Here is a 15,200-nt window from a genome sequence, read left to right as displayed (position 1 = left end):
AATGCTCAGCACTTGAAAGGAGAACGTAATTCATGTAAAATTCAACTGTCAGCAGGAAAGAAAGATCCTTTTATTACTATATTAACGACAACAAATTGTCCTTGTTACTCTTGGTGACTCCTGATATTCTGAATAGGTTTTAAATTATATCTGTTCAGCTCCTGTTAAACCACAAAAGCCACTTTTTATTGTTATTTTAAAATACATTACAGGAAACACAAAGAATGAAATCTGGTAAAAATTGATCCTAATTTTGAATTAAATGACCCAAGCATTTGACTTTGTAGAAAATGAACCAAGGAAATGAGTACTTGAAATGTTACAGCACCTGCTGAGGTAGCCTGGGTTGCAGTGATCATGCCCTAGTAGAAATCATGATCTTGGGGGATAAAGAAAATAGTCAGGACTTCAGGAAGGCAAACACTTTCATCTGCTTAAGGGACTAGTGGATGGCACCCCCTGGAAAAGTGCCCTAGCAGATAAAGGAACAGAAGACACCTAGCAGACGTTTACAGACATTCTTCATAGGGCACAAGAGCTTTCAATTCCAACCTGCAAGAGATAGGGCGAAGAAGGCAGGAGACCAGCATGGCTTTTTCAGGACCAACCACTCCCCAACTCCCCCCTCCACCCCCCCCCAAAAAAAAATACAAAAAAAAAATACAAAAAAGAACCAAACCAACCAACCACTACCAACACCAACTTAAAGGACATGCATAGGCAGTGTAGACAGGGACATATATCCTTGTAAGATTATGGAGATATGGCTTGTGGGTATATAGGGACGGAATCGAGAAAGGCAAGGGACAGCTACAGCTGAACTTAGCTTGGACGTGAAGAATAACAAGGATTTCTATCTACTTAGGTCAGCAAAGGAAGATAAAACGTATTGTACCTTATCCTGTCAAGTGAGATAAGGGACTTGGCTACAACTGACATGAAAAGGCTGAGATACTCAACAACTTTTTTTCCTCAGTCTTGTTCTGACCATCTCCCTTTTAACCCCCCAAGTCATAGAATCTCAGGGTAGGGACTAGGGCAATATAGTATGACCCACAACAGGAGAAGACCAGGTTCAAGGCCATCTGAGGAACCTGAAGTTGTGCAAGTCCAAGAGACCCAAGGATATGGGATCCTGAACAAATGGTGGATGAAGTTGCTAAGTCACTCCATTATATCTGAAAAGTTGCAGCAGTCAAGTGAAGTACCCAGCAACTTGAAAAGGGGAAACATAACATCCATTTATAAAAGTGTAAAAAGGAGGACCCAGAGAACTACAGACCAGTCAGCCTCACCTTCGTGTCCAGTAAGATCACGAAGCAGATCCTTCTGGAAAACACGTTAAGGCACACGGAAGACAGGGAGCTGATTGGAGACAGCCAACATAGCTTCACAAAGGGTAAATCATGCCTGACTAATGTGACCTTCTACAACAGTGACAGCATTGATGGACAAGGGAAAAACAACCTTTATAATTTACCTTGACTTGATAAAGCCTTTGATATGGTCCCATTCAACATTCTTGTCTCTAAATTGGAGAGATGGATTTGACAGATGGACTATTCCATGGATAACAAATTAGCTGGATGGTCACATCCAGAGAGCTGTGGTCAATAGCTCAATGTTCAGGGGGAGAACAATGATGAGCAGTGTTCCTCAGTGGACCATTTAACATCTTAATTGGTGACACGGACAGTAGCATTGAGTGCACCCTCAACACTCAATGAAATACCGATGTCAGCATAGGTGACACCAAGCTGAGTGGTGCTATAGAGGGAAGAGATGCCATCCGGAGTGACCTGGATAGGCTTGAGACATTGGCCCATACAAATCTCATAAAGTTCAACAAGTCCAAGTGCAAGGTACTGCACCTGGGTCAGGGCAATCCCAAATATCAGTACAGAGTGTAAGATCAATGTGTTGAGAGCAGCCCTGAAGAGAAGGATGTGGGGACATTGGTGGATGAAAAACCAACATGAGCTGGCAATGTGCACTTGCAGCCCAGAAAACCAACTGTACCCTAGGCTGCATCAAAAGAAGCGTGGGCAGCAGACTGATGGAGGTGGTGATTCTCCTCCTCTACTCCACTATTGTGAGATCCCACCTGGATTACCATGTTCAGCCCTGGGGTCCCCACAACAAAAAGGACCTAGACCTGTTAAAGTGGGGCCAGAGGAGGGCCACAAAGATGATCAGAGGGCTGGAGCACCTCTCCTGTGAAGATAGGCTGAGAGAGTTGGGGTTGTTTAGCCTAGAGAGGAGAAGGGTCCAAGATGGGGTTATAGTGGCCTTCCAGTACCTAAAGAGGGCCTATGGAAAAGATGGAGGAGGGAGTCTTCATCAGGAAGTGTAGTGGTAGGACAAGGGATAGTGGTTTTAAACCATTTAGATTAGATTTAATTTAAACCAAATTTAGGTTAGATTTAAGGATGAAATTCTTCACTCAGAGGGTGGTGAGGCACAGGAACAGGTTGCCCTGAGAAGCTGTGGATGCCCCAACCCTGGAAGTGTTCAAGGCCAGGTTGGATGAGACTTCAGGTAGCCTAATCTAAGTGGGAGATGTCCCTGTCTGCGGCAGGGAGGTTGGAACTGGATGGTCTTTAAGGTCCCTTCCAACCCAAACCATTCTGTGACTCTGTGATGACTGGCACAATGTACCCTTACGCGTGTTCAAAACTGCCAATACTATATTTTAAGAAACCTTTGCAATAGTGGCTTATTTTACCAATACCTTCTATAGACGATTTATTTGATAATTTTCCAACAATGCTTATTAAATGACTATTCATTCAACACTACAGGCTTGATTCCGGTATTCCTGTCTTGCCTTATTCAGGGTAATTTCATAAATAAAGCTATTTAAATCACTGATATGGCCTGAGGAGTGGTATACTATTCTACTAAAGCAAAGAAATCTAACAATCTGTTCTCTTGAGTTTGTAGTAACAATGTGAAGCACCATGTATAAAAATGAAAGTGTACCAATTTGTAAAAGAAAAAATCTTCAGCAAATAGATCATGTCATTATAGCAAATAAAGCCTATATTTTATCTTTGTAATCTTCTTGATGCAACAACATTCTGCTCAAGTAAAGTACAGCAAGAGATCAGAATCACATTCTGCCAAGGTGGGTATTAAGTATATCACGGAACTTACTAATGCATAAGGTTTTCAAATAACGTGCATGCCGTAGTATTTTGTGTTGTCTGCAAATCTACCTGAATTATTTTTCAAAATATGTTACTTGTGTAAAAATACAAAGCACTGTGGATCAGCTTCTTTAGTTGCTAGAATTGACAGCTTTTATCACCAGAAAAAGCTTTAAACTGGCATAAATGAGAACTGTTGCCCAAATGTCAGGCCCGTCTTCTCTATGTCCCATTCTCACCCTTTCCATTGTGTCAGCAAAAAAGTACGTGTCGCTACTGTGAACTACATCACAGACTTGATCTGGATATTACTACAGCTCCTTTCAGTGCAAGTGTTGGCTTATGACGGTTTAATCTACAATGGGAAAACAAAAGTCTTCACTAAAACTTAAAAAGATTAAGAACATTTCCACTGGCAAGATAAAGAAACCATACTATGTTTGTACGTATTATGTCCCTTCTTGTTCTTTTGGTAATATTTGTCCGCGCCCCGAAGTAGTAAAACAAGACATGGAACCGTTCTAGCTCTGAAGACGATGCAACTGAAGACTGTACAATAAATTTTTATTCTACAAAAAAAAAAGCTGTTAGAAATCGATGGTATAACACATATGTACAGTAGCCAATTTATTAATGCTTGAAAGATATTAACAAAGATGAATTCATTAAATAATACATTGTTTTATATCACTTCCAAATGGTTTATTTAACCTTTCTCACCCAGTAATTTACCTACATCATGATACTACAAGTAATTTAGCATACTTCAGGTCCCAGTTTAGAAAACAGACTAACTTTTTGTTTTAAAAAAAAAAAAAAAACATTTAACATTACATCTGAAAATAAAAGCTACTGCCAATATGTGTTTGATTCTGGGTATTTACATGGTCTATGACTGAAGTATTTTCAGTCTGCATGTATTAAAACAAAATGAAGAAAATCCCTTATATTCACAAAGTACCCTTACAGCTATTTTTGTATTTTTGGACTTCCAGAACCATATCTACCCGACCAGAATACTAGTAGTAGGTTGTGCAGCACCCATCAACTTGAGCCACAATGCCTACACATGAAGGTACTTTTAACCTTAAATATTGTTCATCTCAACTCCTGAGACACGTTCTGGTAATAAACGCATCAGCATGGTCTTTTACAAAGCAGTAATTCTTTAATGCACACCACACCACATCCTAATGACTAGTACTTGCACAGTAGATAAAGAATCATTCATGTCCACTTTCAAAGGGCTACCTTCCTTAAACTGACAGTTTATTTACTATCCGAATAGAAGTCCCTATAATTGAAAAACTGAACCATGACACAGAGTGAAAAAATAACCCACATCCCAGAGGAAGAGGGCAACAAACACATGCATAACTTGAGTCTACTTTCAAAGGCGTGCTTATGCTTTACACTCATGTGACATTCTCGTACTTTTGTCCCTTTGGGAGAGCAGGAAGGGGAATTAAAACTTGCATGTTTACACTTCATCAGGAAAGATCAAAATTCTAATCTGTGCTAAAAAGTGTTTCTTCTACCAAGGGCTGTTCATGTAACACAATCTAATCCTTGATCCTATTATGCAAGACAAAAACAACTCTCTCAAAACTGAGTGAAATGCTTTCAGACAAAATTTTAACACAAGTTATTTTGAAAGAAGTTGGTGGAACGCACTTGAGTAGAATAAATTGAAAATCTTACATTACCAAATCATCCACCACCAATTTAAATGACACAAGCAGCAAAATATATGAAACGAGAGAATAGTGCTACTAATTTACCGAGGCAGCCAATTCATCTCGCCAATTTAACAAGAGGTTCTACTTCAGTATTAAGCCACCAAAGCACAAAGTCCCCCTTATTTCTGTTAAAAAACATGTAGTTTTTTTTAGACCAACAACAGCTTTTTACTTTTCGTGCAACACTTCTGGATTTTGAGTCACTAAAAACAAATAACCACAAAGTACTTAAACACTACCACTACCTATCCAGAATATATCCAGAATACTAAATATGTTACAAAATAAGACAATGCAAATATTTAAGTTTTGGCTTCATGTGTATCTGCATTTAAAAAAAGAAAGCTAAAATCCTACTGTATATTCTTACAGTGTATCATGTTCCACCTTCTATAAGTAGTAAGAACTTCGTATAACTATTAGCATAAGAAGGTAAATAAAAGCTTGACAGCATTGCAGTGAAATAAAGTTATCTTACTACCTAAAGAAGGTGAAAGGCAAATTTTTAGAACCTAATTTCATTTCAATTTTATTGAACTGTCTACAATATTCTGTGAGTGTGTGCACATACACAGGCACGCACAGAAAGACTGGTATCTACAAACAGTTTACACAAATATTTACATACATATGTCATATACATAAACTAATGACTGCATGACTTTCAATGTAAAAACCATACGCTTCTTTCTTGCGCATTACAGCTGTTGCATTGGTCTTACAAAAGTAATATAAACCTTTTGCAACAACTAGCTAAGCACATACCATAGCTGACTCCAAGTTTTTATAGCTTGCAGGTTTTAAAAAAAATACAATACCTAGAACACTGTTATCAAACAAATATGCTTTATTGGCATCTAAAAACAAAATGCACCCAACATTAAAATGTACTTTTTCATTTTTTTAAACCCACTGCAGTACGAGGAACAAGTCACAAACACTTACTTTAGAGAAAACAGAGACTATAGTGTAGATTTTACAAAACCACTTTTAATCTCTGTGTTATGCTCCTTAAGTAACATGGGCCATTTCTTTTTTCTGCCAAATTGTAGGAACATAAAATATCACAGCTTTGTCTATACTTTAAAATTCTGCAGCAGCCTAAAAACACGGACAAGATACACCAGCACCTGTTTTCAAGTATAACAATTTCGATAGCCAACCTAAGGGTAGTATCTAAAAAATTCCATTGTCTTCCATAGGAAGTCTTTGTTTGACAAGCTGTTATTTTATCTTTGTGAAATTAAAAGCAAGTGGGGGCAAGCTTACGTTTTACCAGAGAAATAAAAAAAAGTTTACCTACCATGTTCAAATTAAGAACAGTGTTCTATACAAGTCAGTTGTACAGTTATTTAAGCGAAAGATGAACATGAACATCAGATTAACTTAATTCTGGCAGACAAAAGTGAACTACTAAGGTCCAGTCAGCCATTTATCTATTACAGAGAGATGACAACTTTACAAAAGGTATCTTTTACCTACTGAGTGATGATTATGTCCCCTCAGTTTCTGTGCTTTCTACCACTGGTTCACTTTCTATATCAGCTTCTGTGTCACTCTTCTCTTTGTTTATCTCGACGGAAGAGGTCAGTTTTTCATAAAGTTCTGGTTCGTCCTGCACCTGTGCAGTTGGTGGCTGACTTTCTGTCTCTGTATTTTCACCGTTTACCTGGGGCATATTATCAGCTTTGCGTTGGGGAGCGGCCCCATCAAAATATTCAAAAACCCGTGGATGTGGAGGGGGGATCCAGTTGTTTGACATTCTGTCTCTTCCAAACCTGTTCCCATTAATTTCTCTGCAAAAGTTAAAATCTCTGTCATCCCTATCCCTCTGTCTTTCCCAGGGTCTTCTGCGGTCATCAAAATCTCTGTGTGCATCTGGTTCAAATCCTCTATTCCAATTGGGACCACTTCTACTATCAAATCTATAGTTTACATGCCGAAATCTCTCTCTGTCTTCATGGAAGCCTTTAGGGCCACCATAAATAGGGAAGGTATGATGCTCTCTTTCATCATAATCTCCTCTCTGTCCCCAGTGCTTGTCTGAATTGAAAGCAAAATGCTCTCTTCGGCCAAGATTATCTATACCTGGTCTTCCAAAATTTTCTCTCATGTCTATATGTGGTCTTGCAAAATGTTCTCTTCCATCTACTGGAGGCCTTCCTACACCCTCTCTTGGATCAATTGGTGGTCGTCCAACAGGATCTCTGACATCCACTGGGGATGGTCTGTTAAGATTATCTCTATTTTCTACTGGAGGAAAACGATAATCTCTGTCTCCTTCCTGCTGTATGTTATCCCCTCCAAGTGGCAGTCTTTTCTCTGGATTAGATATGCTATCAATATTTTGTCTTCCTGGTGCTCCAAAAGGTCTTTCTGTTTGATTAAAAATATCTCCTGGAGGAAAAGGACCTCGAGGTGGTGGGTGAAGAGATGGATCAAGGATTGCTGGAGGAGGAATATTACGCTGTGGTGGCACTCCTGGCTGCATTAATGGAAACCTTGGTCCAGGTGAGTGGGGCATTAGGCCTGGACGGATATCTATGAGAGGCATTCCTGGCATCCTTTGATTACTTATATTTAAATGAGGCATATTTTGAACACCAGCTGGATGCTGCATTGCCAGAAGTCCAGAACTACTTGAAATATTTGGTGGTGGCACTCCCATAAGTCCAGAACTACTCGAAACATTGGGTGGTGGCATTATGAGAAGGCCAGAGTTGTTGGAGACATTCGGTGGCTGCACTCCTGACAGAACTCCTGAGCTGCTTGAGACATTGGGTGGCTGCATTCCTGGTAGAAGGCCAGGGCTACTTGAGATGCTGGGTGGATGCACTCCAGCTAGAAGCCCTGAGCTACTTGAGACATTTGGTGGTTGCACTCCAGCCATAAGTCCAGAGCTACTTGAGACACTAGCTGGCTGAACTCCTCCTGCAAGGGAAGAGCTACTGGAGACAGTGGGTAGCTGTACTCCTCCTGCAAGACCAGAACTGCTTGAAACAGTTGGCGGTTGCACTCCTCCTACAAGTCCAGAGCTGCTTGAGACAATGGGTGGCTGTACTCCTCCTGCAAGTCCAGAGCTACTTGAGACACTGGGTGGCTGGCCTTCTCCAGTAAGCCCAGAACTGCTTGAAACGCTGGGTGGCTGCACTCCTCCAACAAGTCCGGAGCTACTTGAGACATCACTTTGCACTAAAAAGCAGCAACAAGAAGAACAGTTAACAGAATACGCCAATGCAACACACGGCATTCAAAACAAAATGCAGCTTAATACATCATTCAATTAACAAAGCCTATCTCTGCAGTGTCTCATTTTCTATAATGAACATTGATCATTTTAATCATGTTGGTGATAGACATTAAGCCATGGAAATGAACATCTCAAGTAGTAAAGAATGCACAGCAGCTTAAAACTGACAAACTCCAAAACCATCAGCCCATTCATGCAAGAGAAGTATTAAAATCTTTGATACAGTTTATACCTCCTGTATCCTACCCCCTCCTTCTTCTTTCCATTGCCGCTTACATAGAAAGAGCACACTTTCTAAAGGCCCAGCTTTAGTTCTCAAGTCTACAAATAAGAGATTCCTGAGCATGAGCTGCTAAAAATCAATGATCAGGTGATGATAGAGATGATTTCCATCACTCCTCCATCTTAAACTGAAAATAATATTCAGTCTGTAACTTCCTACTCTATTTATTAATTCAATAGACAAGGATCTGCAAAAAAAATCTCACAGGCATTTTGATATTTATTGTATGTGAAAATATCAGACAATAATTTCTTACCAGCTCTATTGTTTTCACTGGAAGAAATCTGAAGGTCTGTAAGATGTGATCCCTTTTCATCTGATTCTGGTTTGTTGATTGGCAGAGGATTAAAAACACTTCCAGCAGACAACGTTGGAGTAGCTAGATTGCTTGTAACTGTGCCAACTGGTAAAATGAGGCTAGTAAAAGGAACATCCTTCATCGTCTCTTGTGTAATTGGTAATGGAGGCTGTACTAAAGCTGTAGGGAAATAACAGAAGTGTATCAGAGTAATCATATTTTCAGCCTTTAAGTTTAGCTTGGCATATGTCAAGATGAAAAATCAAAATAAGTGAAATTATTTCAACTACCATAAGAATAATGATGGTTTTGATAACATTTTTTAATCGTCAATCACCACTCTTTTACTTTTTTTGTAGAGGCCACAAACTGCAGGCATCTTAAGCAATCACTACTCTTTAACAGAGCCTTTTAAGTGTTAAACTGATAACAGTTAAAAGGCTAAGCAAAAATAAATTATTATAAATTATTCAGCAATTAACTCTAGATAGCCTAAGTTACAAATACATGTTATAGCCAAGTTCTAATATTAAACTATGTATGCAAATAATAAATAATTCATTTGTCATTATTTTTTTTCAGTTACTCCGCAGTAACTATCATTTTTCAGTCAACTTGAAAGGCTCTGTAAAATTTTATCTCAATACTTGCTTAATACAGCTATGCAATAACTTCTACGTTACTATTGTCCATTAGACAGGAATAACATACTTCTGTTTGAATGAAAAGTAGTATATCAAACAATTAAGCTTTCAATGACATATGACAGCCACTAGAATAATCAAACTTACGTGTTGGAACAACTGGTGGGACAACAGGAGGTGGGACAACAGGAGGTGGGACAACAGGAGGAACTGGGGGAGGCATAAAACCTATATAGAAAAATGACAAATCATTAGAAGGAGTAGTAAATATAATTTTGCATTAAAACAGTGTTTACATTATTTATCCTGAGAAGTTGCACCACTGAAAACTAGCAAACAATTAATGTATACAAAGGGATGATAGTGGTTGCTGTTTTCAAAAGCAATTAATTTTTACAGGAAAAGACCTGTATGTGAATATTTAAAAGATATTTCTGTCAGCAACATCCAAGGAAGAAAATCGAAAGTTTCAAAATTTTACGAAGGAGATAAATCTTAAGATTTTTTTCATTTTCTTTGATTTTTCCCAAAGACTCAAATCACCACCAACAAAAAAATCAGCTTTAATTAATATTCTCCACAAAATACACTGGCAAGAATAATATTAAGTTAGACATAAGAAATTTCATATTGGGCTGAAATTACAGATCCAAAGTTCAGCTGTCTCAAGCAGTAACAAGAACCTGATGGAAGCTATACAAAGCAAAATACACATACACAGCAACATAGGCTCAAATTTTACTAACTTACCTGGAGGTGGCTGTGAAGGGTTGAAACTTGCTCGCAAGAAGGGTGGAGGAGGAATTGCGCTATAACCAGGAGGAGGGACAGACATTGTGACAGGAAACGCAGGTGGAACTAAGCTAACAGCAGGCACAGCTGGAGCTACTGGAATCTTTTTTTCATGGAAAGAAAAAAACAAGTAACTTCAATACTTACAGTATTCAGTGGCATTAAAAGTTTATCCACTGACTTGACTGCAATTTATGTTAAACATTAAACATACTAAAGGCTTCGAACTTACATTCTGAACACCCTGAAGTATTAGATTGCATTCTGGAATGGTACCTGCACTACAGATAAATAAGGACACTGGAAAAATCCTATGCTATCTATTCTTTATTCTGAAAGGAAGAGAAAATAAATACATGGTTAGCCATTATACTAACTAAAGAATTAAAATTTATCTACAGTAGAGAGGGGAATACAGAAAGGGAGAGAAACAAAAAGAGGGAAAATGTAGACAGTGCGATTTGAGAGCACATTAAAAACAGTGACTCCATTCTCATTACAGATATTTGCATATTTCAGAACAGTATTAGAATGTTGAGAGCTTAGTGTATGTAATTACCAGGCTAATAATCCCAATAATAATCCTGGAAATTATTTAGTATTTTTCAAGATTCTATTTAAGCTATGTGTTTTGGTACAGTGCAGCAGAATTACAAATAATAAGCAGCAGAAAAACATCAGTATATATACATATATGTATATATATATGTGTGTGTTTAAATGTATACATATCAGCGTATGCAAGCAGAAAGACAAAATAAAAGACCAAAGATAATTTTTGTTAAAGTAAAAAGAATTCAAGCTCAAACTTCAATGCAAGCAAATGCAAAAGCATTAGCTTTCACAGTAATCTTACATCAACTTAAATACAGGGAACATCTATACATGTTAAGAGAGAAAAAATGATAATACAAATACAATTTGTGTTAAGCAACTGACTCTCATTTTACAATCTCATACGGTCATAATAAAAAGGATTTAGAGATGATATCAAAAAAAGGATTTGACGTCTAAAAAGGATTTATGGATGATATCAAATGCCTTTGATAAAAGGCATTTGAATTTATACTTGATAAACACATAGCATGTAGCATAATAAAGGAAAATTACGTTGTATTCTTCCAGTCTTCTAAATACCTTAATCGATGTTAACAAAAATAATGTTTTAGCAGATAAAAGACAATACAGCAGAGATTCAAAGACTCTCATGAATTACTGTGTATATCAGAACTGCAACAACCTACTACTTTGAATAATCAACTCTTTTAAAGACAAGATTGTCCCCATGAAATCCTGCCCTAAACTACCGGGAAAATAATTAATGTGATGGTCAAACTTCTTGTGGGGAAAAGTGGACAGCCAGAGAAGAAATTTAACATTTAAGCCTTCCTTTGAGATAGCACTCAAGTTTGAGATATGTTGTGCATAAAATTAAGGATTTTGCTCAACCAGGGCAACTGATTCTTTTCTAGAATATTTCAGAGAGAAACACATGAGCACATTGTTTTAAGTATTTTTGTTTTCAATACTATCATTTAGTATTAAAGTTTGTCTGTATTGAATAAAAACTTACCCCTCCAGTTGCATGGAATTCCTGCAAACTCAAAGTTTAATACAAACCTGCAGCATAGTGACTGGTTGTGTGTAAGCTTCTGTCTGCGTTGTGATAACTGTGCTCTTATCAACTGTAGTAGTCTGCGTAGTTTGAGTAGTTTCTTTAGCGGGTTCTGAGTTTCTGGCTGTTTCCCATTCTTAATAAAAAAAGGAGTATTTTTAATATAAAGAAATAACTAATCTGTTTGTTGTTGTTGTTTTCATAGTAAAAAGTCCTCTTCCATCTTAATCTTTATTTTTTAATCTGATATCTATTTAGACAAATTACCCCCAAACTTATTGTGAAAACAGCAAATACAATTATTTACGTATTACTATATATTTTAAAGAATGTAAAATATCTCTAATCACCTGCTATACACTATTTAATTATGCCAGTGTACAAACTGAATTTTTAAAACTTGCCAGTTTTTTCAATCATTTTGTTAATAATTCATAACATAAAGTGTTTTCTAAAAATTGTTGCTGTCAACATATCTATGTTATCATTTGTGTACTGTAGAATGACAGATCCTCATGTGGAAAAAAAAAAACAAACATCAAAACATAATTCCTTCCTTCTACTACCTCCTCAAGCTCACTTCCACCAATACCAGGAAAAAAGGTTTAATTTTCAAGTATAAAATAGTGACTGTATTTCAGTAATGTTGCATGTTTTAATTCCTCTGTCATTTATATTAAATTCTTATTCAGAGCATTTTGAATGCATTTTTACCTGAAAAATTATTGTCTCTTTTATAAAACTGTCTTAACCCACTGCTTATTTTAGTGCTGTCTAGTCGTTTTGTTGCTAAATCCATTTCAAGAAACTACAGTACTTATAAATCCTTTACAAACCCAACAAACCTCTCAATTAGCTGGGTTTCAATATATGGTCTAACACTACCTGTTTTCTCACCTCTTTGACTTTAATGAAGGAAATACCTTAAGGTTCGGCTAAACTGTGGCTGTTTAGACAAGTTCCAACTGTAACTTAAGTATTATACCTGAATTATAAATACCTGTAAAGTATTTCACAATCACCACCATAACATAATTTTTATACCAATCATATATTTGGAAATGAGTACACAGCAAATTCAGAACTGTTTTTGGAAAAATGTTAACCATTGTTATCTTGCTTAAATTCAACCACTGACAAATGGTCATGACAACTAATTAATTACTCATCTACAGAGACGATCTAGATTTCAATGACATTTATATGGACATATTAGAACAAGTCCAGAGGAAGGCACAAAGATGACTGATGGACTGGAGCACCTGTCCTGTGAAGACAGGATGAGGAAGTTGAGGTTGCTCAGCCTGAAGAACAGAAGGCTCCAGGGAGACCTCATTGCGGCTTTCCAGTACCTAACGGGGGCCTACAGAGAAGACTGGGGGGGATTCTTTGTCAGGGAGTGGAGTGATAGGACAAGGATTAATGGCTTTAAACTAAAAAGGGTAGGTTTAGATTAGATATTAAGAAGAAATTCTTCACTCAGTGGATGGTGAGGCACAGGAACGGGTTGCCCAGAGAAGCTGTGGATGCCCCATCCCCAGAGGTGGTTCAAGGCCAGGCTGGATGGGGCTTTGGGCAACCTGGTCTGGTGGGAGGTGTCCCTGCCCATGGCAGGGGAGCTGGAATGAGATGACCTTTAGGGTCCTTTCCAACCCAAACCACTCTATGATTCTATATTGCAAACAAGTAGCTAGTAATATTAATGTAAAACCAAAAAGAGTGTTACCTAAAAACTTTCTGGAGATTTACAATTAGCAGGAAACAAACACATTTTCTAACTATGAGAATCCCTGTTAATGTCCATACCTGTATTTACTGTTTCCTGGTCAATCATTCCACCTTCAGCAAATCCCTCCAAATCGTCCAATTTTACTTTCTCCCAAGGAATATATGAAACTCCCAGATCCACATCCCAGAATTGCTTGTACTCTGTTTTCACACCTTTATTCAAAGCCCAGGCAATCTGAAAATACAACCCAAACAGATAACCTCGTTAAATCATATAACTTGGCAACTGGTAAGACATTTACTTGGCCTCTGCAACAACAGGCATGTGGAAAATTAATTACATCAGAAAGCTCACATTTATTCAACATTAATGCTAACAAATGTATATGGGGGAAATTAAGAATACAGTAATTCAAGGACTTATGGTAAAGCATCAAAGAAAGTAGGGAAAACACAGCATCTAATCACATACTTTAATACTAGCAGTTTTAATAGTAAGAGATCCACGTGGTCAGGTACAGGACTTCAGTTGTTTACAGTACTCTTATCACTAGAATATATATAAAATGCTTTCCCAATATTTCCTAAGTATCAAGACAAAATTTCACTTTACTATCTTCTATATTACCTGTTAAAATCTGCATTTTTATAGAGAGGAAAGAATACAATATACACCTTATTGATTCATTATTCTTCACCATACTAGTCATTTGAATGAATAGCTGTTAAATGACAAATCACCATTTTAAAACTGTACTGTATTTGAAGTGAATGGCATCCTCAGATTAAGATTAATTTACCTTAATAATTTTAGATCCAATTTTGTAGGACCCAGAACTAAGTTTCTGAAGAGCACGATATGCATCTTGTCTATGAACCATGCAGACGTAAGCACAACCTCTTGGGGGAATCATCTGTGGAAAAAAAAAAAAAAAATCAATGGTCTCGAAAAGCAGAAAAACCAGTGCTTCAGTTTACATGTCTACATGAAGTGAATACTAATACTAAAAACAGAAGAAAAGGCTCACACTGTAAATAACCATCACTGTAATAATTAATAATTCTGAGCATCAGCAAAACCTAATAGTGAAGCTGGCAGGGTACATCAGTTATAGTATTTTCAAGAAGCAGCAGCAAGCTGAAGAATGGCTGCTAAAAATGTCACAAGAGATTTAAACAACATGCAGCAGGCAAGAACTGCAAGCTATTTTATGGTAACTTCAGAAAAGCAGGTCACCAACTCTTACTAAGTTCCAAATTCACTGTGAGCTGAGCAACAACCTTTTGCAGAGGCACAACCTAATGATTAAAAGTATTGTGTATTTTTGGAGGGTAGAGTCCTTATTCTTGAAGTTTCATTTCCACTAGCTTTAATGTTTAATTTAGGAAGTAAAAGCATGATGTGACTTACGATCTTTGAAAATTTTCAACCCACGTATGACAACTACTTAATTTAGTTTTAGTCAGAAGCAATAAAACACATATGTGCTTTTATGTTGTTTTGTGAACACACGGTAACAAAGAACACTTAAGAAAGTCAATTTTAATGCAGATGTTATAAAAAATGTTTAAGATTATACAGATATGTTATCCTACTTACATACAGCAATATGGACACCACGTCCAGCGGTGTCCATTACAGTAAGGAAAAATAACCTCTACCCCTGTGCCACCTCACAGAAAAGAGGAAAATGCATAACCC

The 15,200-nt window shown here is 37.3% G+C and overlaps 1 protein-coding gene across 4 annotated transcripts in view; it reads right to left on the bottom strand.

Annotated features, from left to right (window-relative positions):
- SCAF8 (SR-related CTD associated factor 8) overlaps window positions 1-15,200 on the bottom strand; it is a 92,303-nt gene that overhangs the window by 31,225 nt on the left and 45,878 nt on the right. For 2 of the 4 annotated variants that reach the window (XM_035322346.1, XM_035322347.1), the window contains exons 14-20: window positions 14,299-14,412; window positions 13,577-13,733; window positions 11,776-11,906; window positions 10,114-10,258; window positions 9,511-9,591; window positions 8,678-8,899; window positions 6,367-8,080 (exon numbers count right to left, since the gene is read on the bottom strand). In XM_035322346.1, the coding sequence (XP_035178237.1) occupies window positions 6,381-8,080; window positions 8,678-8,899; window positions 9,511-9,591; window positions 10,114-10,258; window positions 11,776-11,906; window positions 13,577-13,733; window positions 14,299-14,412 (2,550 nt within the window). In that variant the 3' untranslated portion in view covers window positions 6,367-6,380. Of the gene's footprint in view, window positions 1-3,696; window positions 8,081-8,677; window positions 8,900-9,510; window positions 9,592-10,113; window positions 10,259-11,775; window positions 11,907-13,576; window positions 13,734-14,298; window positions 14,413-15,200 lie in introns of those variants that run through there. The other 2 variants (XM_035322345.1, XM_035322348.1) reach the window with 1 other exon arrangement.

Source organism: Oxyura jamaicensis, chromosome 3, assembly GCF_011077185.1.
Source record: "Oxyura jamaicensis isolate SHBP4307 breed ruddy duck chromosome 3, BPBGC_Ojam_1.0, whole genome shotgun sequence".
Lineage (NCBI taxonomy): Eukaryota > Metazoa > Chordata > Aves > Anseriformes > Anatidae > Oxyura > Oxyura jamaicensis.
This window is presented reverse-complemented; position numbering and strand designations above follow the sequence as displayed.